This window comes from Heterocephalus glaber, unplaced genomic scaffold (genome assembly GCF_053883595.1).
Source record: "Heterocephalus glaber isolate CG9 unplaced genomic scaffold, H.glaber_assembly_v1.0 deba00000809, whole genome shotgun sequence".
NCBI lineage: Eukaryota > Metazoa > Chordata > Mammalia > Rodentia > Bathyergidae > Heterocephalus > Heterocephalus glaber.
This window is the reverse complement of record NW_028258163.1, coordinates 4,459,903-4,484,951: the sequence shown is the minus strand read 5'-3', so window position 1 is coordinate 4,484,951 and position 25,049 is coordinate 4,459,903. Positions and strand designations below refer to the sequence as shown.

At 44.7% G+C, this 25,049-nt stretch overlaps 2 protein-coding genes and 1 non-coding gene across 5 annotated transcripts in view; 2 read left to right on the top strand and 1 right to left on the bottom strand.

The window, feature by feature from the left end:
- Bub1b (BUB1 mitotic checkpoint serine/threonine kinase B) overlaps window positions 1-7,695 on the top strand; it is a 56,258-nt gene extending 48,563 nt beyond the window's left edge. For 2 of the 3 annotated variants that reach the window (XM_087207514.1, XM_087207515.1), the window contains exons 19-23: window positions 338-487; window positions 1,203-1,345; window positions 4,520-4,695; window positions 5,548-5,650; window positions 7,147-7,695. In XM_087207514.1, coding sequence (XP_087063640.1) covers window positions 338-487; window positions 1,203-1,345; window positions 4,520-4,695; window positions 5,548-5,650; window positions 7,147-7,378 — 804 coding nt within the window. In that variant the 3' untranslated portion in view covers window positions 7,379-7,695. Of the gene's footprint in view, window positions 1-337; window positions 488-1,202; window positions 1,346-4,519; window positions 4,696-5,543; window positions 5,651-7,146 lie in introns of all 3 variants that reach the window. The other variant, XM_004861540.3, reaches the window with a different exon arrangement.
- Window positions 7,696-9,016: 1,321 nt separating this feature from the next.
- On the bottom strand, window positions 9,017-9,120 carry LOC147829014 (U6 spliceosomal RNA). Its single transcript, XR_015449831.1, has one exon. It is a non-coding gene; the product is annotated as a U6 spliceosomal RNA (small nuclear RNA).
- Window positions 9,121-24,177: 15,057 nt separating this feature from the next.
- Pak6 (p21 (RAC1) activated kinase 6) overlaps window positions 24,178-25,049 on the top strand; it is a 33,462-nt gene continuing 32,590 nt past the window's right edge. The window contains exon 1 of the mRNA XM_004861541.4: window positions 24,178-24,974. The gene's annotated coding sequence lies outside the window, so the exon portion shown is untranslated. The remainder of the gene's footprint in view (window positions 24,975-25,049) is intronic.

Sequence of the window (25,049 nt, the reverse complement as noted above, 5' to 3'; positions counted from 1 at the left end):
TCTTCAGTTTTCTCCACTGTTAGAATCAGTTTTTCTTGGGTCTTCTAAGTAGATCGTTACTCTTTCCAGCTTCCAGAATTTTGTTGCCATTGGGTTCTTTATTGTTGAGTTATGCCTTATAAAGTGTCTCTTTGTGGCTGGAAGTGTAACTCAGGGGTAGAACACTTGCCCAGCATGTGCAAGGCCCTTAGTTTGATGCCCTACATTGGGGGGGGGGGGGGGCTTTTATTCTTTTTTCTGTGGGGTGTACGGAAGACTGGAAGGAATATGTTTTCAATCTGCTAACCATAACCACAGATTCTAATTACTCTTAATTTTAAAATACAATGTCTTACAGGTGTCTTCTCAGCCTGTCCCATGGGACTTTTATATCAACCTCAAGTTAAAGGAACGTTTAAATGAAGAGTGTGATAAGTTTTACAGCTGTTACCAGTACCAAGATGGCTATATTGTTTGGCACCAATATATAAACTGCTGCACCCTTCAGGTGTGTAATAATAAACACAATTAAAACAGTCAAGGAAAAAGATTTATGCTCCATTTAGCAAAGAAATTTAATACAAAATTCCTGTCAATCTTCTAGAAATAGACCAATTAAATTATAAATTTAAAACATTTTTTCTTTACCTAAATTATTTTGACCAATGACTTCTTTAGTATTTTTTAACACTTTATTTTGACAAAAAAAGGGGACAATTATGCAGTGAACTCCCATGAACTAGTCATCTATCGAAGTAGAGTGGTGGCACGCCTATGGCACCTGTGCCACAGAAGGCTATTTGTATCATTGAAAGCTCTAAAAGGTTCGCCATCACACATTAATCATTAGCTCATGACCACTCTTGTTTTACATGTGCCCCACCCTCACCCCCTACCCTAAATTATTTTTTAAAACCAAACACAATATGTCATTCCTTGGTATGTTTTTAAGAAAGTTTTGTTGCAGATTTGATAGTAACATAAATTCTCTAAAATGGTCAAAGTACAAGTGTTTGAAACTATTTGTACAGTACCTGTTAGGTGCCATCTTCATCCTTGATGCTCTTCATCCACGATCTCATTAAAGCCTTTCAATATAGAGTTGTCAGAACTGGGATGTACGGCCCAGCATACATTCCAGTAGAGAACAAGTAGGAGGCCAGAATAGCGTCTGTCTGGTCCCAACTTGAGAAATAATGGGTTTTCTGTCCTTCTGTTTCCAGGATCTTCTCCAACACAGTGAATTTATTACCCGAGAAATAATAGTATTGATTATTCATAACCTTTTGACAATAGTGGAGAAGCTTCACAAAGCAGAAATAGCCCATGGAGATTTGAGTCCAAGAAGCCTGATTCTAAGAAACAAGTTGGTCTTTACATTCTCTTATAGTTGTCAGTTTTCTCTTAAAATACACATTATTGTTACTATTGTTCTTATATTATCGAGTACATTGTATTTGCTACCTAAAAGTCAATAATCATTCAGAGTAGTTTAAAAGAATTCAAAGAAAAAAACACTTTGAAGAAATACACTAATTCATATAAGATATTCAACCACTCCTGAGTATTGTGATGATTCTTGTCCCAAAGATATAAAGTGTGGATATTTTTGTTTTGATTTGGTTTTTTTGTGAGGTTTGGGGTTTTTTTGGAACCAGAAATCGAACTCAGGACCTTGCGCTTGGCAGGCAGGCACTGCGCCACTAAGCTGTAAATATGAGTATTTTTAAGCATGTGAAGAAAATTGTCTAGTTATTTGAGTGGGGCCAGTGCAGATCTAGCAAGGATGCCAGCAAAATAGAGGCACTGCTCAGTTCCAAAGACCAAAGCATAAGTTAGTTCAAATTAAGATAATAGCTAAGAAAAGTTGGTAGAACCAGAGCACAAATACAAGCTATGCCAAGAAAGGGGGCTTAGTAGTTCAAATTAAACCCATTTTATCCACAAATTCAAAGGGCGGGCACAGAGCTGGAAATAAGAATGAAGCTCAGATAATAACTGAAAAAATGTAGAAAATGTTGAGGCATGAACAAGGCAGGACAATCCGAGACTTTTGTTTTATGAAAAGAGGTAGCGGACCAGCCCTCCTCTCCCTGCCTTCGGGGATTGCTGATCTAATGGTATTTGAGTAAAGTGGCCAGATTTAAAGATGTCATGTCTGCCTCAACCAGTGTCTAGGGAAGCAGTTAACTTTCTCAGGCCGTTACTATGAATGAGGAGCTGGAATCCTTTATTTTACATTTTTTCTGATTACTTAACCTGTAAGAAAAGAACTGAATAGTTATCATAGAAATGAAAAAGAATCCTTAATGTATTTCTGCAATTATAACCAAAAGAATGAGAAGATCACATCTTCTTTCCTGAGAGAGCAATCTTAATGGCTTCCCCAGACATAATGTAACAGACAAAGTCCCATAGGTATCTTGGATGAGACAGTTCTTTGTGCAGGTCAGTTCTAAGCAATGCACAAAGTTTATACTCTTCAAAATTCCTCCACTCACCTAATTAAGTGTGAGTAATGTTCCCCCAGCTACTGTGGCCACTAAAAATTCTCCCACATGTTTTTGAATGTGAGAACAGGGGGCATAGATTTTATTTTCACCCTATTTCACAGCACAGGACAGTTTCAGAGTTCTCAGTGTGGTGGAAATTGGAAGCACAGGTATTGTCTAAGCCGTTTTAAGGGGCATTTGTTGTCTGTGTATTCAGATAGTCCATCTCTGGTGACTGGTAACTCCCAGGAAAGCATTTAGCATAAAAGACATTGCTAGAGGACCGGGGATTTGGCTCAGTGGTGCCACTGCCTGCCTCCCAAGCTCAAGGTCCCAAGTTCGATCCCTGATACAAAAATAAAAAATAAAAATAAAAAACATTACTAGGGCCAGGGATTTAGCTCAGCGGCACTGTACCTGCCTTGCAAGCTCAAGATCCTGAGTTCAATCCCCGGTACCAAAAAATGGACATTGTTTTTTTTTTTTTTGGTACTGGGGATCGAATTTGTGTCCTTCCGCTTGCGAGGCAGGCAGCAGAACCACTGAGCTAAATCCCCAGCCCCAGGACATTGCTTTTTTTACTTAATCAAATATGACAGGAAATTTCATGTAGAGTCACAAGAAATTAAAAGCCAAAAAGAATTTTTTTTTTTAACAGTCTCACTATATATCCCAGGCTGGCCTTGAACTCACAATCCATCTGTCTCAGCCTCAAGTACTGGGATTCAAAAAGCAACATTGAGGTCAACCAGTTTGATTTCTACTTTTTTTTTTTTTTAAGAAAAATGAGATCCAAAAAATGAAATTTTGCCCATAGCAACAAGTTAGTAGCTGGTAAGAAGGCTAGTGAGCTTTCATGCTTCTTTTTATTAATCTAAGAAATATTTTTTTCTACTTCTCCCAAGTTTTAAAAAGAAATTTTTTTGCCAGTCATAGTGGTACAAGCCTTTAATCCCAGTACTTGGAAACTTACACAGGAGGATCATGAATTCAAGTCCAACTTGAGCTACTGGCGAGACCCTGTTTTGGGGGCGGTGGGGAGAGTTGGTACTGGGGATTGAACTCAGGACCTTGCGCTTGCAAGGCAGGCGACGGAACCACTGAGCTAAATCCCCACCCCAAGACCCTGTATCTTTTTTTTTTAATAATTTTTAAATGATCATACTTTTATGGTGGCCAAAAATAAGTTGGATCTTGTGCCAAGAGAAAATGGGAACAGTTGTAAATTCTGAAGTAAAATCGTTCTGTGTTGTAGAGGTGAGTGATGAGATATGTCCTGTATTTAAGGACATAGGATCTGCACCCATACAATCAAGAGTTTGAGCAAACTGAGAAAAATAGAGAAAAAATAATCCATCCTTTCTCTCAAATAGTTCTCTATCTCCTTAGAGAATAGCTTTATTATGCAAAATATAATTAATTGATCATGAATTTGTGTTATATTTTCTTAGAAATAAGAGCTGTAATTACAAAAAAGATAGGCTATGATGTTAATTTAATAGAAAGAGGCAATTTTATAATACAGGTAGCACTTTACCAAAACAACCTTCTGTTGTTTTTCATTAAGCCCTGGAAGGAAGACTCAATGATATCTGAAAAGCCTGTCTTAATAGTAAACAAGAAAGGCTATGGATCTACAAAAGCTTCATTTCCTCCATCAAAATCCCTGTCAGTATATAAATCATTGCTATTATGTATTGATGTGTGCAATCTAGAGCGGAAACCCACACCATATTTCCAGTGTTTACTGTATAATATGGAAATTTGGTAAATGTTCGGGTGTGGCCATGTGTTATGATTTACATAGATCAAGTGTCTCCAAACTGTCCTTAACATTGCCCACTTGCGTGAACACTGCTGCTGCTCCTATGTGTGCATTTTTGTAATGAGCCACTCGGGGGAGCTGTTGGCATAGCTAAGTTGTTCCTGCAAGGGGTTTTTTTGTTTTGTTTTGTTTTTTTCTTTTCTTTTTTTTTTTTTAAGACCAGCTATTGCAGCTTCTTTCATGACCTCTTTTTATTATCTCTTTCTCTTAAATCTGGGCTCAGAATCCACGATCCATATGAGTGTAATAATAACAGTCAAGCTTTGAAGATAGTGGACTTTTCCTACAGTGTTGACCTTAGGGTCCAGCCAGACGTTTTTACCCTCAGTGGCTTTCGGACAGTACAGATCCTGGAAGGACAAAAGATCCTGGCTAAGTGTTCTTCTCCCTACCAGGTAGGTGTAAAACAAGCCTGAGCAAATATAGAGGGAGTTTCCTTTTTTTGGTACTGGTGATCGAACTTGGGTCCTTGCACTTGCAAGGCAGGCGGCGGAACCACTGAACTAAATCCCCAGCCCTAGAGGGAGTTTCTTAATCCCTTCCTTACGTAGATAAGCTGTGAAAGCTAATGTTTGCTGGTGTTGACTCTCCTGGAATAGATGACCTGGTTTTCCGATACTGTGTCACCAAGTTGAGCAAAAGATGCCATTTTTCTGTCACAGTGCTGAAGGGTATACACATACACATGCAAGCACAGAGTGATTCAGTAACCTAAGTGCCAGGAGCATTTCCACTACTTAGCATCCATGTAATCTTCCTAACTCATTCTATGAGCTTAATAGTCTCTATTCTTTGCATCAGAATTGATGTTAGGTTTAATGCAATAATATATTTTAAAAAGAATATTAAGACAGTGTAAAGTATTTTATATGGTAGCATTATATGCAAAAATCTCTTGTGGGTGAGCTGTAGATGCAAGCGAGGCCTTTTGCTATCTTCGTACGTAGATAAACCTAAAGTCATGTGGCCCTCATTTAGATCACAGGTGGGATCCTGCAAATTCAGGAGTAGGACTGGACTGCACATTTGATCTGATGTCCACACGATTACTTGTCTTTTGTTCGTAAAGATAATCTCTAGAGTTGGCTCTATTGATGATTTCTTAGGGAGCTTCTTCCTTTCCTGTAAGGAAAAGGAGCAGTCCACTGAAATGTGTGTCATAGAAGAACTTTAAGCTCTGTAATATCATTCGACTTCCTATATAAATAAGCTGCCATGGTAGCTGATGGTGCTTTTTGTGATTTCAGGTAGACCTGTTTGGAATAGCAGATATAACACATTTATTATTGTTCAACGAGCACCTACAGGTCTTCTGGGATGGGTCCCTCTGGAAACTTAGCCAAAATACTTCTGAGTAAGTATTGGTGATTTCAGGGTCTTTGCCCATCCAGTTTTTTTCTCTCTCAGGTGATCTGTCTGCTTTAGTAACCTTAGTTTTCTAAAACCAAACACTGTGATTTTGGTAATTTGTTTTCACTAGAATATCAGCAGAGTTCCTGCTAATTAAAAATAAGACAAAAATAAATAAAAATAAGACATAAACTATTGAGACTTGAGAACATTCTAAACCTAGGTATACCATACAAATAACTAATGTGGAAGCCTCTCAGTTTAAAGTGTTAATAGAAACATTTTAGGAGAATAATTTTCTTACCAATTGGTGTTAGTCTTAAACTCTTCTAATAGCTGTGTTATCAAAAGTTAATAAGTATCTCTTGAAGAGAGTTAAGTTTCTAAATTATATACTGATTTTAGACTATTATTTATGTAATGAATGGGTAGAACTAAACCAGTGAACTGACTCTCCTGGTGAAAAAGTAAATGATCTCTTAATAAGAGCTGTTTGGTCTCAGAACCTTACTACTCACTCAAGCCTGCTCATAAAATTTATTAAATATCTTATGTTCCACTTTAGCTTTTCTGAGCCAAAACTTTCTATCATAAGCTTATCAGTTATGACTTCAGGAGCATTCTTCATTAAAAAAAAAAATCAATGTTGAAGATTTAATGCCCCCTCTTCACGTTCCCCTCCAAACCATTGAACTGCTGAGGTTTGAACCCAGGGCCTCACACATGCTAGACAAGAGCTTTCTGAGTTAATATCCCGAGCCATTTTTGTTTTTTTATTTTGGGACAGGGTCTCACCGAGTTGCCTAGGGTGGCTTTGAAATTGCCACCCTCCTGTAACAGCCTCCTGAGCACCTGGGATTATAGGCATATGCCCCCAACCTGTCTCTTACATGTGCTATTTAAACAGGCTTGAAACACAGCATAAGATAGAGAGGATAGTCAGCCAGTCAGCCCTGGTTGGCCATGGTCCATGCAGGTCTGGCTAACAGCAGAAACGAGTGTGGTCAGTTGTGGTTTCTCAACACCCCTGCCACGGACAATGATAGAAGTTCTCTGGTAATAAGAAAATAAAAGTGCAGATACAAACATAAATTTAAGCAGGTTACTTCTGTCAGATTTAGGATTCTCAGAGAATTGTGAAGATGATAAACCACTTGGAGGGGTGGGGGTTTAAGAACCTAGGCTCTAGGAAAATTAGAGGAAATAAAATTTCTTTTTCTTCTATTTGTAGAGAAAAAAATGCTTGAAAAGTGCTACCCCTTAGTAAACAGAGGAAATTTACAGGTGCAGGCAAGAGAATTTCCTTCTCTTTATGTGCATTGAGTTACAGTTTTTCCTGCTATAGCAGATTCCTTTTGGAGTTTCCTGGGCTTTCAAAGGACTGTTTGATTCCTAACCCAAGAGTTCTAGGTGTTACCTTAAATGTACTGCTAAGTTCAACGAGAATTCTAATTTTTCATATGCCTAATCTTGATGGAACTGGTTTTTGTATATTTTTAGGCTAAAAGATGGTGAAATGTGGAATAAATTCTTTGTGCGGATTTTGAATGCCAGTGATGAGTCCACGGTGTCTGTTCTGAGGGAGCTTGCAGCAGAAATGAATGGGGTCTTTGACCCCACATTCCAAAGTCACCTGAACAAAGCCTTGTGGAAGGTAGGGAAGCTAATTAGTCCTAGGGCTTCACTCTTTCAACAAGATAAGCAAGCAAGTCTCTCACAGATTCCTTCCTAGAACCAATGGCTGCATTGTAGAACCCTGATCTGTATATGCTGTAATTCAACTTAGGGCACATATAGACACACTACCAGCACTTGTCTACTTTGAGTAAAGATGTATTTCTGAGTAACTGGGTTTAAACAGTGGTATACCTATCCTCAGCCTTGTCTAACTGTAACAAAGAACTGTTCTGTTCTAAATAGATTCCATAGGATGGGTACTGTGTTGTCCTAACTCCTTTGTTCTTTAACCCTTTTGTCTACCCCCTGTACTTTTGTACTCTTATGGTTATTACTGTGTGTTTTGTAAATAATAAAATAATGTTTGTTAAACTTGTGTTTCTGCCATTTCATCTGCCTTTTTCAAACTACCGTAATAAATGGCTTAATTTTGCAGAGATGAGCTTTGTATGTATCCTACATTTTAAACAGTTATGATAGGATTAGAACAAGCCATCCATTTCTTTAAGTGTTCCTAACCTTCCAGTAAGTGGTCTAGGTTGAAAAGCAGATAAAATGATATACCCCAGTGACAAAATTGTATACATGGTTTATATGTAAATATATATATATATATGGCTTTTACTTTTATTCACCAACCCTTGGTCTATTTATATGATCTAGTAGTGCTGCTGTTACTGCGTCTCTTGATTAGGAATGTGGTAATTAGAAGGAAAAGAAATATTTGGAAGGTATTTAGCAACCTTTCAGAAAAGAAGTAATCTATTATCACATATAGAATGAACTGGGGGAGGCAAGGATCAGTGAAGAAATAAAAAGGGGCTTTGTTTAAAAGATTTGAGGAAGTGGGAGGTCAGAATTAAAAGATAACTTTAAAGCATGGAATAATTTAGGAGAGAAGAGACCTAAATGAAGCATTGAACACCCAAAAGGAAACATGAATTACATTTGGCCTTCAAAATACAGAAGGAAATTGATAGAAATGGGCAATGAGAATTATCTAATTACCTATTTTATATCTAATGCTATCTAATGTGTCTTCATGCTGGTGCCTGATTTGTTTTTCATTCCTGTTGCCACTGTTAGTGCTCTAAGATTGCTAAAAAGCAGAACTCCTAAGTATGTCTCAACTAAAAATATTTTAGCATACTCTGTGTACTTGAAGCACTGCAGTATAATTTGGACCTGAGAGGTAATCAACTTAGAAATACTTGCTTTTACCCAAAAGACGGCTCTTTGAGATCCTCCCAATTTGTTGCTCATACAATGATGGGAACGACAGGCCTGCATCTCTCATGTAATCAAGGCCTCCACCTATCCGCTCTCCTCACCTCATTTTCCAGCCCCTCTGTGCTGACACTTCGTCATTACTCTCAGCCCAGGCAATACATTCAGATTCTTCTTACCATAAGCTTAGCTACCATCTAGTGACTTCTTCAGCAACCTTCCAGCAAGGCTGCTGAACAAAGCTGTCTTTCCAAAAGTTCACTCAGGAAGGGAGGAGAATCAAAAGAAGCTGCTCTGTTAGAAAATTTGGAACTGTTTTGCCTCTGCTCCCTCCGTTCCCCATCCCTTCACACCTCAAACCTTATAGAGAGGAGAGAATGGTTCCAGACCAGTTAGGACTATGATGTCTTGGGTTTCTCTTTGCCAAAGCATAAAATTTGGTTTTTCATTTCCCCTGCATTTTTTTTTTAATATGGAACTCTTCACGAATTTGCGTGTCATCCTTGCGCAGGGGCCATGCTAATCTCTGTATCGTTCCAATTTTAGTATATGTGCTGCTGAAGCCAACACTCCCCTGCATTTTATGCTTGTCCATCTTGGGAGGAAAAAAAGGCTTTTGTCCCCCCAGAAGATCTGAATGGTTCTTACTCCTTATCTCAGTAAGGCAGAAATTAGCATAACCTTGGACCTAGAGAAAAAAGATACACAGGCAAAAGGTTAGATTTTTCACTTTCATTTGAAAAGAGACCATGGACTATATAGCACCTCACCATTCACTCTCACTGTTAGCTTCATCCTCTTAGGACAGTTGTATAGAAAACCTTCCACACAAATCGGAGCACTCTTAACTGATGCCAGACCTGAATCTGGAAACCAAAAGGCTTTCCTGCAACAGGAGGACTTTGGACTATTGGTTGAGCTTATCTCAAGGTAGGTAGGAAGCCTTTTAGAGGATTTAGCACAAGACTCTTTGAAATAACTCTTGTTGATTGATGTCTTTAGGCTGAAGTCTTTAAGCAAAGACAGCAAAGAGATGCTTTTCCATTGCCTTTGACAGTGAAGACCTTCCTTTGCAATAATTTCCTTCTAATCAGGCTCCTAAAATTAAACACTAGTGAGGAAGGTGCATTTGAAAAAAAATTTCATATGGTGAGCTTCAACCTTAATGGGGTCTTTTATTCCACCAAGAACAAAGAGTTATGAATATTGAGTAGGATAAAGGTAGCATTTCAAATCAGTATGGGAAGACATGGATTATTCAATAACTGGTGTTGAAGCAGTGCATTAGTACAGCTTGAACTCTCTCCGGTGCCACCACTGATTCACAGAGCATCTGTGTGCAAGTTAGATAAAGACCCCTTCCTCCAGTGGGTTCGGTACCTCCAAGTGCCCCAGAGCTTGACTGAGCTTCAACCCTTTACCTGTACAGCTGTTTCATGCTTTTCCTGAAAACCACTTTGGATGGCTCAAAAATTTAAATAGAAAAATATAAAAATAGATGATTTTGTAAACTTTTGACAAGATACAAAGCAAACATATAAGCAAGTTTGCTATTATAATAAATTTAAAAAATTAAATAACAGGGCCACCTCCACACAATGAAAAGCACCATAAACTTCACCTAGGAAAAGTTAGTCCTCCCTTGGGATCCTCAGGACCCCCAGGATACCCACATCTGAAAATGCTCAAGTCCCTTATATAAATGGGGCTGTGTTTGCACACAACCTGGATACATCATCCCACATGCTTACAATGTCTAATAAATATCAATGCTATGTAGTCATCATACTATATTCTTAAAATAATAGTGATTTTAAAAATGTGTTTTAGCCAGGGATTTAGTTCAGTGGCACCGCACCTGCCTCACAAGCGCAAAGTCCTGAGTTCAATCCCCAGTACCCAAAAAAACTGTATGTGTTTAATACAGATGCAGTTTTTAAACATTTTTTTGAACCAGAGTTGTTGAATCTGGATAGAAAGCCCACAGACATGGAGCCAACTGTACTTGCGCTGTCTTCCATCTGCATTATCTCAAGTCTCATGGCTGCTTCACCCACCATCTCCAGCCACATCAGAACCTTTCAGTGGTTTCCCATCTCGTGCGGCCAAAGACTAGCATCGCCTACAAAACACTGGCCAGTCTGATCCTTGCTGCCCTTTCCTTGCTCCTCAAACAGGCCAGCCTGTTTCCCTCTTTGTCGCCTTTTTGCTTGCCAGTTCTGCCCAAGTTTTTATTCCCCAGATAATCATATGGATAATTACTTCCCTTTAGTTAGGTGCCTGCTCAGATCAACACTTTATCAGAAAAGTCCATTCTCCTCAACACTATACCCCACATACCCACTGTTACTTTCAATCCCTTTTTACCCTAAACGTTTATATTTTCCATAGCACCTACCACCATCCCACATGTGCACGTGAATGTATGTCTTGTTTTTTCTGTATCCCACTACCAGAAATTAAGCTCCTTAAGGTTTATTTTGTTTCCTGTTTTAACCTCAGTGCTTAGAACGATGCCTGAGTGAATAATACTATTCACCCTAAGTACAGAAACCATTTTTTAAAAATTAAAAACCAATAGAAATAGACAAAGGACTCGACCAATCCACTAAAACATTTTAACCACCAATATACATGAGATGTTCAACTCCATTTCTAAATAAAATGCAAAATAAACCAGAAATTATCATTCAAAGTTAACAGCTGGGTGGGGGTTGGATATAAAAGTAGACCTGAAGGAAAACGTGAAGGCTTTTACTTTTCAATTTGAACGTTAATGAACATTTTGAATTCTTTGACCACGTGCATGTATTGCCTTTTTTTCTTTCTCTCTTTTTAATGTGTACTGGGATGATACAGGCTAAGAACTTCTGCCCCCCACCCCACCCCACTGGCGGTTGAACTCCTGGGCCATGTTTTTGTCATCGTTTTCCCTCTGTTTTAAAAAGTAGAAAGCCTGATCTGGGTGTGGGGGCGCATGCCTGTCATCCTAGCACTGAAGAGGCAGAGGCGGAAGTATTGCCACCAGTTCCAGGCCAGCCTAGGCTATATAGTGAGACCTTGTCTCAAAAAACTAACAAAGGGCCGGGGATTTAGCTCAGTGGTTCTGCTGCCTGCCTCGAAAGCACAAGGTTCCAAATTTGATCCCTGGTACCAAAAAAAAAAACAAAAAACAAAAAGTAGAAAAGCCTAATCTGTGTTTGGTGTGTTTTGTTTTAAGACTGGGAGATTTGGGAACTTGAGCATCTAAATATGAAAGCAGTGTTAGAAGTAAAAAGAAGGAGTATAAAAACTTGGGTTTCTATAAACTGGCTTTATATGATTAAGAAAAGAACAGAGAGGAACTTAAGCTAAACTTGTATAAACAGTTTTCCCATCAGCACATACTAACCAGAGGCCCGGGGGGGCGCACGACACTGGGCTGAGCCCTGGTCCTGTGCCACCTCAGCCTCTCCCAGGACAGCTCAGCCCTTGTGAGCAGGGGACTGTGTCTCTTGGTTTTTATATTCAGCACTCCCAGAAACTAGCACATAGTTCCCCAAAATAAGTGAATTAAAGTATTGAAAAAGGCAGCCACAAGGTGAGAGACTAGTTACATTGGAGTCTTGGTGGGGAAAAAAGTCTATCCCAGCCCCTAGATGTGGCTGGAATCAGTCTCGCTTTCATTGTTTGCACACCCTTTAAAGACTTCTTTTTCTTGTAGTGTTGGTGCTGGGGTTGAAGTACAGGGGGCTTCGCATGAGGGAGCAAGTGCTCTACCACCGAGCTATGTCCTGCCCTCTGCTTCCTCAGACTTTACAGCGCAGCATGCTTTCAGCTCACAGTGTGTGCTTTGCTTCCTGTGTGTTTCATTCCGGCTCACATTCAGTTGAAATAGGTGGATTAAGGTATGCTAGAATTTCAGAGTAGTTTCATTGTACTAGCCTGGCCATGTGATACATTTTATTTAATTGCTTTGGTTCTGAAATTGGTCACATGAGGATGACATTTCATAAAAATAAATATCAATTAAAACCTATGGATGAAAAAATGGCTATAGAAGCTAGACATGGTAGCATATGTGCATCTCAGCTACTCAGGAGACTGAGTAAGCCAGGAGGACTGAAAGTTCAAGGCCAGCCTGGACGAGGTCCTGTCTGAAAATAAAAAGGGCTGAGAGTATAGCTCAGTGGTAGAGCACTTGACTAGCGAGTGTGAGGCCCTGAGTTCCATCCTCAGCACTGAAAAAAAAAAAAAGAATATACATTTGCTTGTTTCTGCATTTTAAACAAAATTATAAAGAAATCTCATTTGCACATGATGGCACGTACATATAATCCCAACACTCAGGAGGCTGAGGCAGGAAGATTCCCCAGCCTAGACCACAAGGAGACCTTGTCTCCAAATACCAAACAGAAGAAAAGAAAGAAATCTGATGATGCTATAATAAAGTTTAAAAGGGTGACCCACCTAAGCTTTACTGAAGTTGGCTCATTGAAGATGACAGCTGGGCCGGGGATTTAGCTCAGTGGTTTCACCACCTGCTGCGCAAGCGCAAGGACCCAAGTTTGATCCCCAGTACAAAAAAAAAAAGATGACAGCTAAGGGTGAGAGTGTGTAGTGCAGTGAATCATGGAGATCCAGCAAGGAGACAGGTCAGGTTTGCAGAAATATGAGGCAGGCAGAGGAAGCACAAGTTAGCTACCAGGAAGAAGAGTCCAGATCCAGAGGGCTCCATCATCTAGCAGATAAGACGCATTGCTGGGGCTTCTGAGACAGGCACCTTCAGTCTCCTCGAACGTGGACTGGTGGCCAAGGTGCCACAGTGTGGGCCCCTGGGAGTGGCCCCCATAGCCCCTCATGCCATTCCTGTACTTGTTCAGCCTTGTTCTTGTATGTGCCTGACCTCTCCAGCCATATATCAGGTGACCTCTCTGGGGGACTCCGCCTTCTTTTTTGGGGGGTGGGGTACTGGGGTTCAAACTCAGGACCTTGTGCTTGCAAGGCAGGCAGCGGCACCATTGCTCTAAATCCCCGGCCCAGACTCTGCTTTCTTATACCTGGATAGTGGTGTGTATACTTCAAAGCCCCAGGGCCTGCTTAGGGGGTGGCTCCCTGCCTCTGGTGCCAAACCAGACACTACAATGGCAGTTATAAATGCTACTTTTTTTTTTTTTTGGTACTGGGGATCGAACTCAGGACCTTGCACTTGCAAGGCAGGCGGTGGAACCACTGAACTAAATTCCCGGCCCTAAATGCTACCTTTGAAGCCAGAACGCCTTGACTTGAATCCTAACTGTGTATCATTGAACAAATTACTTAACCTCTCTGAGCCAATGTCAACCTCTATAAAATGATAATACTCCAAGTGCTCACTTTAGAGTGTTGAGAACAAAAGCACAGATACTTTAGATGCTGGTATCGATTTTGCTCTGAGGTGTAGTAGTCTGAGGTTCTCTGGAAACCTCTTGGGGAGACTGGGATCTCAGCTAATTGATTGGAACTTTAATATCTTTTTTTTCTTTTCGAATGTCAAGTGTCTTCTACACTTTATTATCGTCATAGTCTTTGCATCAAGATACATAGCAGTGATTGCAGGTTTCTTTTTAAAGCTTAGCAGTAAGTATCACGTCTTCCCTCATTTTAATTTTACATTACTCTGCTGGAGTGGAGGGTGGAACTCATTTGTTGAAGCCTGAACACACTTAAATGATTTACTAGGCTATGTAAAAGTTGTTGGCTTTATTCTGCCTGCTGTGTAAGTAGATCCATGTTCTAGAAAGATGGGATCAGATTGTAACTAGCTTTGAAAAGTGCGCTACAAAAAATAGATAGCCTAGCCGGGAGTGGTGGCACATGCCTATAATCTCAGCTACTCCAGAGGCTGAGATAAGAGGATCTCAAGTTTAAGGAAGGCCAACCTGGGCCACTAAGCAAGATCTTATCTCAAAAGCTAGGCATGGCACTTGCCTGTAATCCCAGCACTCAGAAGGCTGAGGCAGGAGGATCCCTGTGAGTTCAAGGCCAGCCTTCACTACACAATGGGTTCAAGCCCAGGATGAACTACATAGCAAGAACCCTGTCTCTAAAAGGGGGGCCGAGGCTGGGAATGTAACTCGATATGAAGGCCCTGGCTTCAACCCCTAGTACTGAAGAGGGGGAAAAAAACTTGCAAGGAGTACCAGTCCTTTTATTCCCAGAATGGTCGGGGAGGGGGTATGATCACCTCACGGGCACCAAAGGACTGTCTCTGTGAGGGCTACTAGTTGTCTGGCTAAGCAAGGGGAGCATCCTGGTTAGGCTGACCACCCTGCTCCAGACAGTGTACAGAAGTGGAGTTTATTGCCTGGTAGTCAAAGAGAGTTGAAGCTTGATTGCCACTAATTCTCCAAGAGATTTCTTCTAGAAACACAACTCAGGCTCCTGTCATGGAAGTAAAGTCACCTTAAAAAAAACACTTGGGAGCCAGCCAGGTGTGGTGGCACAGGAGTATAATTCCAGCACTCTGGGAGGCTAAGATGGATGATCCTAAGTTCGAACCCAGCCTGGGTAACTTAGTAGTTGAGACCATATCTCAAAATAAAAGGGCTGGGATATGGTTCAGTGCAAAGGCCCTGGGTTCAATTCCTGGTACCAGACACACACTGCCAAGCACTGAGGCACATGCCTGTGATGCCAGTTACTCAGGAAGCTGAGGCAGGAAAATCTCAAGTGCGAGGCTAGCCAAGGCAACTGAAGTAGACTCTAATTCAAAATACTGGGGGGGAAAGGGTGCTAGGGATGTAGCTCTGTGGAGTACAGTGCTTGCTTAGCATGAACAAAGCCCTGGGCTTGATCTTCAGGACCACAAGTTTAAAAAATAAAAAAAATCATTTGGGAAGCTGCTCCTCTACCCCTCAGCTGGGAAAGCACAGAGAAAGAGGTCATCAGTCACAGGGGAATTCCTGACAGATGGAGCAAAGACCACTGCCACCACCAGGCCGTGGACGATCTGATGAGACTGGAGCTGTGTCACATCTTCCAGGAACAACGTGCTCAGGACCTAGGGCAGCATGGAGAGCACCCCTGGCCATGTCCACCACAGCCTGGAAGCTCCAGCCCCACGGCCCCCTGTGGGCCCTGATGATAGTGCATGGTGAGCAAACTCGGGCCCCATCCCAGGAGTGCTGCTCTGCAGGACAGCCAGCAAGAAGTCTGTCAGGCCAGGTTGGGGGAGCAGCAGGAACAATAGAGCCAGGAGCCCAAGCTCCACATAATCAGTAGAGCAACCCTCAGATGGCCCAGTTAGGGGAAAGTCTGGGAGACTTTCTCTGAATGACAGTCAACAACGTGGAAGAGCCAGGAGAAGCTGAGGCAGAGCATTGCTCCCTAAAACTGCCTTCTGCAGAGGGGCCATCAAGTGCACATTTGGTGTGAGGGTGATCAGGATTCCCAGAAAAGAGAAATGGCACAAAACCGAGCAAGTGGGTCCAGATGCTGCCAGTTTCTGCGAGAATGCAGAAGACGGAAGTGAGCCTGAACAGAGGGCTAGCAGTCTGTGCCGTGAGCTGGGAGTCATTGTCCATCAGCCAGTTCGGCAGCACTTTGTATGCCATAACAGCCTTAAAACAGTCTCACGATCAGCCATATAGCAGCATGCCAGGACGATGCATCCATCTCAGTTTTCAGCCCAGAAGGCAGCTCAGTCAGAAGCACCTCTGCCTCGCAGCTGCACTGCCTCTGCAGAGTGTGGGGTCTTCTCAGGTCCCCTAGGCTCTGACGCATGTGCAGGCTCTTGCTGCCCACTAGACACCTCCACATGCATCTCACTCCTCTCCCCCACTTCCTTTCCTCTTCCCCACCAAGGGAAATGGCTTTCAGCCTTAGGGAGCAGGGCCAACTGACCTCGCTTAAGGCCAGGACATTTCATCTTTTCCTGAAACTGCCTGCTTGAACTCACGCTTTCAGAACTATTTCTGTTTTAGGGTCTGCTACGTCCCTCTCTTGAGCCAATGAATAAAAGATAACCACTCACTTGACAGAAAAAGGAAAAGAGAAATGGAGGAAGACCTATGAGCCCAAATTCAGGAACTGGAGAGTCTGGGTGCGAACCCAGATCTGCTGTTAGCAGCTGCCTACCAAAGCAGCTCAGTCTGCCCTCGCTTTCCCTCTGCATAGTGTGGCCCTCCAGTCTCAAAGGGCTGATACAAGGGTTAACAAAAGGACAGGCATGAAAGTTCCTGCCTTATAGCAAGCAGCAGATTGAGCTCTCCCCCAGCCCAGGGAGAGGCCCAAGGCAGTTGGAGCCAGCAATTGAGGTAGATGCCTGACATTCTTATTCTGTCCTCTAGCTGCAACCAGTAGCCACCTGCTTTGCTCTTTGTTGAAATGTGTTCATTTATCCCCTCCAGGACAGTAAATAATATCTTGGAATGTGGCAAAAAAAAAAAAAGCTTAGCCAATAAATATTTATGAAGCTCTACTACTGGCTCCACAAATGTGAGGTATGCTTACTCCCTTCAGGGAGTTTATAATTTAGAGAAACAGGATGCAATCGCTTTAAAGCTATGAGAATATGTGAGAGAAACAAGTCCATTACAAGCAGACACCTCAAGGAAAGCCCTGCACAGGAACCCAAGGAATGGGGCTGGGTGTGGGGCAGGACACTCAGAAAGTAAGGGCCAGCGTGGTTGGGGTGTCCCCAAAGCACATGGCAGGGGTTGGAGCTGTGAAAATCAGAAAGGTGATCCAAAATCTCAAGGGATAAGGATGCTTGCTGTCCCACATGACAAGAAGCCTGGAGCTCAGCAATTCAAGCAGGACTCAGGTTTTTTGCACCCTTCTACTCTGCCATCCTCAGCACACAGGCCTTTGTCCTCAAACTGGGCCCTGTCGAGGACCCCACTGACTACCAGGTTCAGGGCAACTTGAAGCTGCACGAAGAAAACATTTGTCATAAGCCCTCCCAGCCAACACACACCCTCCTGTCTCAAGGCCAGATTGTCACCTACTTGGGGCCTAAGCCAGTCCCTGGCAAAGGGAAGGGAGTTACCGAGATTGCCTTAAACTGATCAAGATTCATGCCAGGGGTTGGGGCTGGAGAAGGGCTCTTCCCTGAGCACACAGGCAGAAGCGCACGTGCAAATAAACTGGGTTTCATTCAGCCAGTGAGGGGGATGACAGGGATTTAGAAAGGTGGTTGCAGTGAGAGTTGTCCTCCAAACCCCAAAGTAAGTCCGTCTCATAGTGCACAGCCCTCTCCTCACACACACTGCCAGGTACCAAGGCTGTGCCAGACTGCAGCACAGCAAGGCCACCCACCACCGCGCTGCACAGTGCTTACTCCGTGCACAAGCTGAGGCGTGCCAAGAGGGCTGTGCTCTGGTGCAGTGGGTTGGAATCACAGGCCCATCGCTTCCTCTGCTGCAAAGAGGACACTTGCAAGTCAGCACGTGGGCTCCACAGCTGATGCCTCTGCTCTCCCTGGCCTTGAGGCTGTCTGTTACCGAGAGTTAACCCCTGGGCCCCATAGAGCTGCCTCACTCACTTCTAAGGCCGCCAGCAAGAACCTGAGGGGCACCCGTCTCATTGTGGAAAGGCTTTTCCTTTTCATTCAGCTCCAGGTGTTGGCGGTGCCTCCTGTTCCCTGCTCCGACAGGCGTGCTGCTCAGGAGTCATTAGGTGGGCCTCTGCGGGCCTGAGTGCTCGGGACAGAGAGGTGACTGCTGAGGTCCCAGTCCCAGCCTTGCTGTCCCCAGACACAACAGCCCAGCCCAGAGGCAGCCACTTCCCTTCCAGCAACCCTGATCGAAGCAGGTGTGCTCAGACCCTGACTGAGTGTCTCCCTTGGAGCCATTTGAGCAGCGTCACCCAGAAAAGTCACAGCTCCCCAGTAAGTTTCTGCTTCCACCATGAAGTATCATCACGGAAACCAGGGCTCTGCACCCCAATCCTGGCTTTGTCACTTCCTAACTCATTTGGGGCAAGTTCTTCAGACACTGAGCCTGAGACTCCTCCTTTGTGCACCTGGGATAATAATAATGACCTCACAGTGTGCCAAGGATTTGGCAAAATAACAGGTAGAAGGAGCCTGGCTACACTGTGCTTGATGTAAATGAGATACTTCACCAAGGGTTTTCTCTGCTGCCATCTCTGTCTCATGAAACCCAGTACTTTTGAATCCAAGGCCTCACACATGCTAGACAAGCAGCACTCTACCACGAGGCTACATCCCCAGCTCTTCTTATTTTGAAACAGTGTCTCACTAAGTTGCCCAGGCTGGCCTCAATTGGGAACTTTTCTGCCTCAGCCTCTCATGTAGCTGCAGTCACAGGCATGTGCCACCACACCAAATGAAAGCAAATATTTCCACAATTCCACACACCTGGTCCCAGAAAAAAGAATTTCATTTCTTACTCACTTACGTGAAAAATCTCATTTCTCCTGAGGGAAAACCCTTCTGCAGGTCCACAGGAAGGTCCCCTGAAAGGGGGACTCAATCCTGGCAAGATTTTGGCACGTGTCCCCCATTTCCTGACTAGAGACTGGACAAGAAGGGAAATCCTCACAGAATGGCGCCCACCTGTGGCCGCCTCAGGCCCATGCCCTGCTGCCCTCCCTTCTTGCCCCAGGGGGTGTGGTGTTGGGGTGGACACCGGGATGGCAGCTGGCTTCTAGAGAACAGCCCTGTCTTTGCCTCAAGGCTTCCCTTCCCCTGCCCAGTGGCAGGCAGAGGCGCTGAGCCCCAGCGGGTACAAGGGAAGCCCTCGCCTTCCCCTCTGTGCTTCCGGACAGAAGCCAGCAGCAGGCTTCCTGATCCAGGCAGCGGGTCCTGCAGGTCAGCTGAAGCGGTCCCTCCGGGCACTCCTCCGGTGTGCCACAGTTGGAGACACTCTTCCTTTGGGGCTCAGTGGAAGCAGCCCCAGCCACAGCCATCCACACCTTTCGGGCTGCCTCACCTTCCCCAAAGAGAGGAAGCAGGAGCAGGGCCAGAGGAGGGAACACAGTCCACCCTCACTGACAAGGCCCGGAGCCTCCTTCCTTCTGAGGACTCCAGGACCGACCTTGGAGCAGGGGCAGGTGGCCCTCAGGAGGCCAGGTAAGCTGGCTCCAGGGTGACACAGGCAGGGCTCCAGGCAACACCTGCCTGTTACCCAAGCCCCTCCTTGCAGAGCTGGCCTTGGCTTGGCTACTGGGGCGAGGCTGGCTGTGTCTGCTCCTCCTTCCTGCCCTGAGGAGTACAGGCAGGTGGAGACAGGCCTGGTGGCCACAAAAGACCTACAAGAAGGGGGGCAAGGGGTGTGGGGGAAAGCTAAAGATCTAGGAAATTTGGGCAGTAAAAGCAAATGTTTTCAACACACTGGAACCTTAGACTTTGTTTCTAAATATTTCTACTTTGGAAAAGTTGGGAAGCATTGGCTTATGAAAATTTTAGCATTTCATCATTAACATCCCCAAGTGATTTTTTCTAATCTATGTAGAGTGACAGTTTTGATGTATGCAGTTGGTCTCGCTGAGCCCAACTCATGGAAATGGTAAAGCTAAGGCAAATTTCTTGTGGGTCTACAAGTTTATGTTCATTCACAAAAACAGAAGAGAGTAAAGAGAAATCATAAGGCCAGTGGCTTGGCTGGCTCACACTGCTGCAGCTCCCTGGGAGCCAAGATTCAAAGCCAGAAACGTCTGCAGGAGCCACTGGCTGACCAAATTACAGACACATGGCACTCAGCTTGCTACTAGAATGGGCCCGATTGGCAGGCAAGGAGCTACCCGGGACAGCTGAATTCCAGCCCTGACTGCCTCCAGTTTCCTCTGTGGCTTCGCTGAGTCACTTTATCTCTTGATGCTGCAGTTGGCATCAGTAGAAGTGGGGCAGATGATCTTAGAGTCTCTCACCTCTGTGATTCATAAGCAAGGGTGGCTGCAGCCCAGAACCTCTTCAGATGATTATCCATTCATTCCACAGAGTTTACAAAGCACCGTGCTGGGTTTCCTGCTGGGGAGCAGGGTTGGCAGAGAGGCTACTCCATTGGAGGGGGCACAGGGAACACCATGGCTCAGGACTACCAGTTTCTGAGGCTGCCCCTGCAGCAAGCAGGCAAGTGTTTGCAGGCCGGCAGACCCCCCCAGAACAACCCATGAAGAGAAACAAGTCTGTTTGCAGATGCCCTCACCACACCATGCAGTCATGCAGCGTGACAGAGTAGAGAACTGGGGTCAGTCTGCACAGGTCACCAGTTTCCAGCAGTCCTGACAACCAGAGGAATCAAAGAATCAGTGACTGCTGATTGCCATTCTCGGGAATTGAAGATGATTAGGAAAAGTGGCATAGATGCTGTGGTACCCTGGCTGCTTTTTGGCCCCCAGCACCCGTCATGTGTGATGAGAAGCACCATCTCTAGGACACACCCACCCCGAGCAGAAGTGAGAGGGGGCACGTGACTGAGCCAGCCAATCAGAATCTTCCTGGTCCTCAGGCAGGGATGTGGTGGGTGGAGGTGGCAGGAGCGCCTGTAGTCCTGCAGAAAGCATGGAGACCAGAGCGGATTCTGCTGCTCACAGTCGCCAGGACTACCTTGGCATCAGTGCTGGACTTGATTTTCAAGGCTGGCACGATAGCTAGGGAGCTGACTGATTCAGAGCGGGGGGAGGTGGTTTGTTTTGTTCTCTGTTCTTTTCATGCATTGGCTGTTATCTCTAGCTGCTAGACAATGTAGCAAAAATCTGGAAAACATGATTTTTCTTGATTTGTGACTGCTGACTGTTTCTTCAGGAACTTCTGCTGCTTCTCATAAACTGGCAGAAACTTAGAGATGTTATGTTTGTTAAAGAGAGCAATCGTAATTATTATCTGGTCTGGTAATGTGGCTCAGTGTGGAGTGCTTGTCTAGCAGGACAGAGGCCCTATATGATTCCACAGAGAGAGGGAGGGAAGGGGGAAGGGGGGGGAAGGGAGGGGGGGAAGGGAGGGAAGGCTGTCATTAGGGCAATTATCTGAATAAATTTCTGTTTCAAATTTAATATAATAAATTGTCTGCTGCTGTAGTTTCTTCACATCTTCATATTTCCTTTCCATCTAAAACACATCATTTCTGGAAATTTAGAAGATATAAGGGAAAAAAACTATTTTTCACTTCCCCATATTGCCTTAAAATGGAATTCATGGGAGAAAATGTTCAAACAAGTTTAAAGTATTCTTCACAGCTCTTGGGCTTCTATTTCTATTTTTTGTTTTATTTATTTATTTTTTAGAAAGGTCTTGCTAGGTAGTTCAGGCTGGTTTTGAACTCACTATATAAGCCTAGGCTGGCATCAAACTTGGGGCAGTCCTCCTGTCTCAGCCTCCCAAGTGCTGGGATTACAGGTATGGGCCACCACACCTGGCTTTGAGTTTCTGTATAAGTTTCTAATTTTGGATTTTTAAACTCTTATTTATTTTTAATTTTATATTTTTTAAATAGAAAACATTCACTGAAAATTTCAAACAATGTAAAAGTATAAGAAGTCAAAAAGGGAAAGATCCTTTCTCCATTCCCATCCCAGCATCAACTACAATACAATGAAGAGTTTGTTATTAAACATAGAGATGTATAAATATCATTTATTTTTAGCAAATATGCCATTATACTGTCACACTGTCCAACAACTTGGTATTTTCTCAATTACACTGGCCAACCAACACAGACCGCTGCAGGAGCGGTTTTCAGGCTCGTGTACCTTGCTGCATGCAGGAGTAGCTCCCCGGTACTACCATTCCCCTGTCAGTGGACACTTTCTTATCTTCCAGCTCTTCTGAAGTCACCAACAATAAAAAAAACCTTTATACAAATATAGTAGTACCTTAGTTCACAAATGCTTTTGTTTGCAAACAATTTGGTTCGAAAACAAGCATTTGGCAAAATTTTGTTTTTACAAATTCTGCATCAAATGACAAACATGACCACAGCCATCTTTCCTGCATGAACAGGAATGTGGCCATCTTTTCCAGAATCATGGAACGAATTAAGTTTGTGATCTGAAGTACCATTGTATCTTTGATCCCATGTGCAATTAAGTCTTAACATGGATTTTTAGAAGTGCATTTTCTGGATCACATAGAGGCACGTTGAGAAATTTTGATCAAGACTGCAAAATTGTCCTCCAAGTAGATTGTACCAATTTGCTCTCCCACCTACCATATTTTCCCTGATTCTGTCTTAGTTTGCATTTCCTGGATCATTAGTAAGACAGAGCAGAGGTGGATATTTGCAAGTAAGTTTACTCACAAAAGTTATGTTCATATACAAAAAAGAGAGAGCCGAGATTGTAGCTCAGTGGTGCTATACCTGCCTGGCAAGCTCAAGGTCCTGAGCTCGATTCCTGATACTGGAGAGAGAGAGAGAGAGAACTCCAAAAGGAACTGATAACCAAGTTAAAGGGAAATAGCTTATGTTTAATTGAAGTTTTTGTTTCTTGCCATGACAGTGAACACCGATACTGTTCAAAATGTCTATTGTGCTGTTTGAGACCTTTGGACAGGAAGTGACAGGGCTCATGGTTTTGGGAGATTAACTTGTAGATGGATAAGAATGAGGAGTAACTGGTGTCATACGGCCAGCAGAGAAGAAAATTAATGTTTATGAGCTCTTGGGATTAGCAGTTCCTGTGCCAGGAGCTTTGTTCATTAAAATCCCAAATCTGGTGGGCCACGTAAAATCATTCCCATTGTATGGATGAAGAAATCGAGGTTCAGTTTGTTAAGCCACAGGTCTCTCGACTGTTGAAGGGTGGGGCTGGGCTGTGAACTCAGTTCTGTGAAAACTCAGTGCCTGGGCTTGTAAGCAAACATCCCATTATTTCACTGTGGGAAAAATTAAGAAAGAATTTTCAAAAATAACACCTCGTGCCACCTTGGCTGGGGGTAGGTGGGAGGTTCTCCACCTGGCTGTCGGAAGCAGGGGCCAAGGGGCAGGCCTGGCCAGTCAGATGGCCTGTAGCGGGGCAGCCAGGACACGGGTCCTGGGCAGGCACCAGCCAGGCTGCAGGTCAGAGCCACCAACAGGAGGTGTGTCAGCAGGAGTGGTGGGCACAAGCAGGGCAGGAACACAAAGGGGCCCAAGACTGGGGTTCGGGCACAGGGAGGAGACCAGGAGGCAGTGAGGGAAAAGCTGAGGCTCATGGCAGGGAGGACACTCCCAGGCGGGGCGTCCCTGAGTGCGCTGGAGGCAGCTGGTGGTGGGGGCACTTCCAGGAGCTCAGACTACTTTCCAACAAATGCCCCTGTTTCTGATCATGGCCAGGAAACAAAGGGGCCTTGTACAGTGGCTGGCTCCTGGTCCCTGCCAACCAGAACACTGTCACCCGCCCTGCCTGGCACCGTCCCCTCCCCCAACCCCAGAGGCTACTCTTTGCCCTTCACGGCAAAACCAGCTGAGACTCCGAAAGCGGAGCTCAGCCCAGCTGTGGCCAGCACCTGCCAAGTCTGAGTCCTGCAGCTTCAAACCTGGGGGGCCTGGGGGTGGGCCACGGAGGTCCTGCTGGGGAGACAAGAGTATCTCGTAATTCACCCCCCTGAGCTCGGCTGGCCGCCCTTCCTCTCCCTCCCCCTCAGTAGGGGAAGGCAGGGAAAAACGTGTTTTTATAAATAGCTCCAGCCCAGCTGATTTGTAAATTCAGTGGGTTTTTTTCTGTGTCAATGACATCACCCTCCTCCCCATGGCAACCCACGACGATATCAAAATTGCCAAGCAACGTTGGAGCAGCTCTCGCCCCAAAGGAGCAGGTCGCTGCCTGAGGATTTAATGGAGAAATCCTAAAGTGAGCCAGTGGTCCAGGTGGAGGAAGGGCGGCCAAGGCCGGGCTTCGGGGCCGTCGGCCAGGGCCAGGCAGGAGGGGCCGCCGCCTCCCTGCTGGGGAGCCTGGACTCAGAGAGGCTCCGAGAGCGGATGGGGGAGGGCGCTCTCCCTTCCTGACATGCCAGGAGCCGCAAGCAGCCACCCAGGTGACTAAGCCGGCCCACTGCCACTGAGTCACCGCCCGCCACAGCTCCTCTTCCTTCCCTTTTACATCTGATTATTTTGGGAGCTGAAAACTTGGAGCTGCACCTGAGTCCCGCCCCTTCTAGCTCTCCCCTCCCTACCTCAGCGGCGGCTGGCTGGCGTGGAGGAAGATGAGACTTGCTAGGAATCTGCCACCACCCCCTGAGGACATGGAAGGCACGGTGGAGGGGGCCGGAGGTGCCTGGGGAGAGACGGCAGCCTGCAGAGTGCCACAGCAGACATGGTGATCCGGCTGCCCCAGTGTCCTCCGGAGGTCTCGGGAGAGAAGGGGAGCCCGGTCCCTGCCTCCCTGCCGACTGGAGTCCTCCCCCGGGCTGGCTTTGAATTTGAACGGGCCTCTCACGGGAATGTTTCTGTAAAGGAGTGGCTTCTAGGGTCAGAGCGGCATTTGAAGAGCCAGGCTGGATTGGCTTAGGCAGGCCCGTGCAGGTAGGTGGCTCTGTGCGGGGTGTGGCCCCACATGCCAGTGAGAGAGTGAGGGTGTGTCGCCAGGGCCAGGACAGA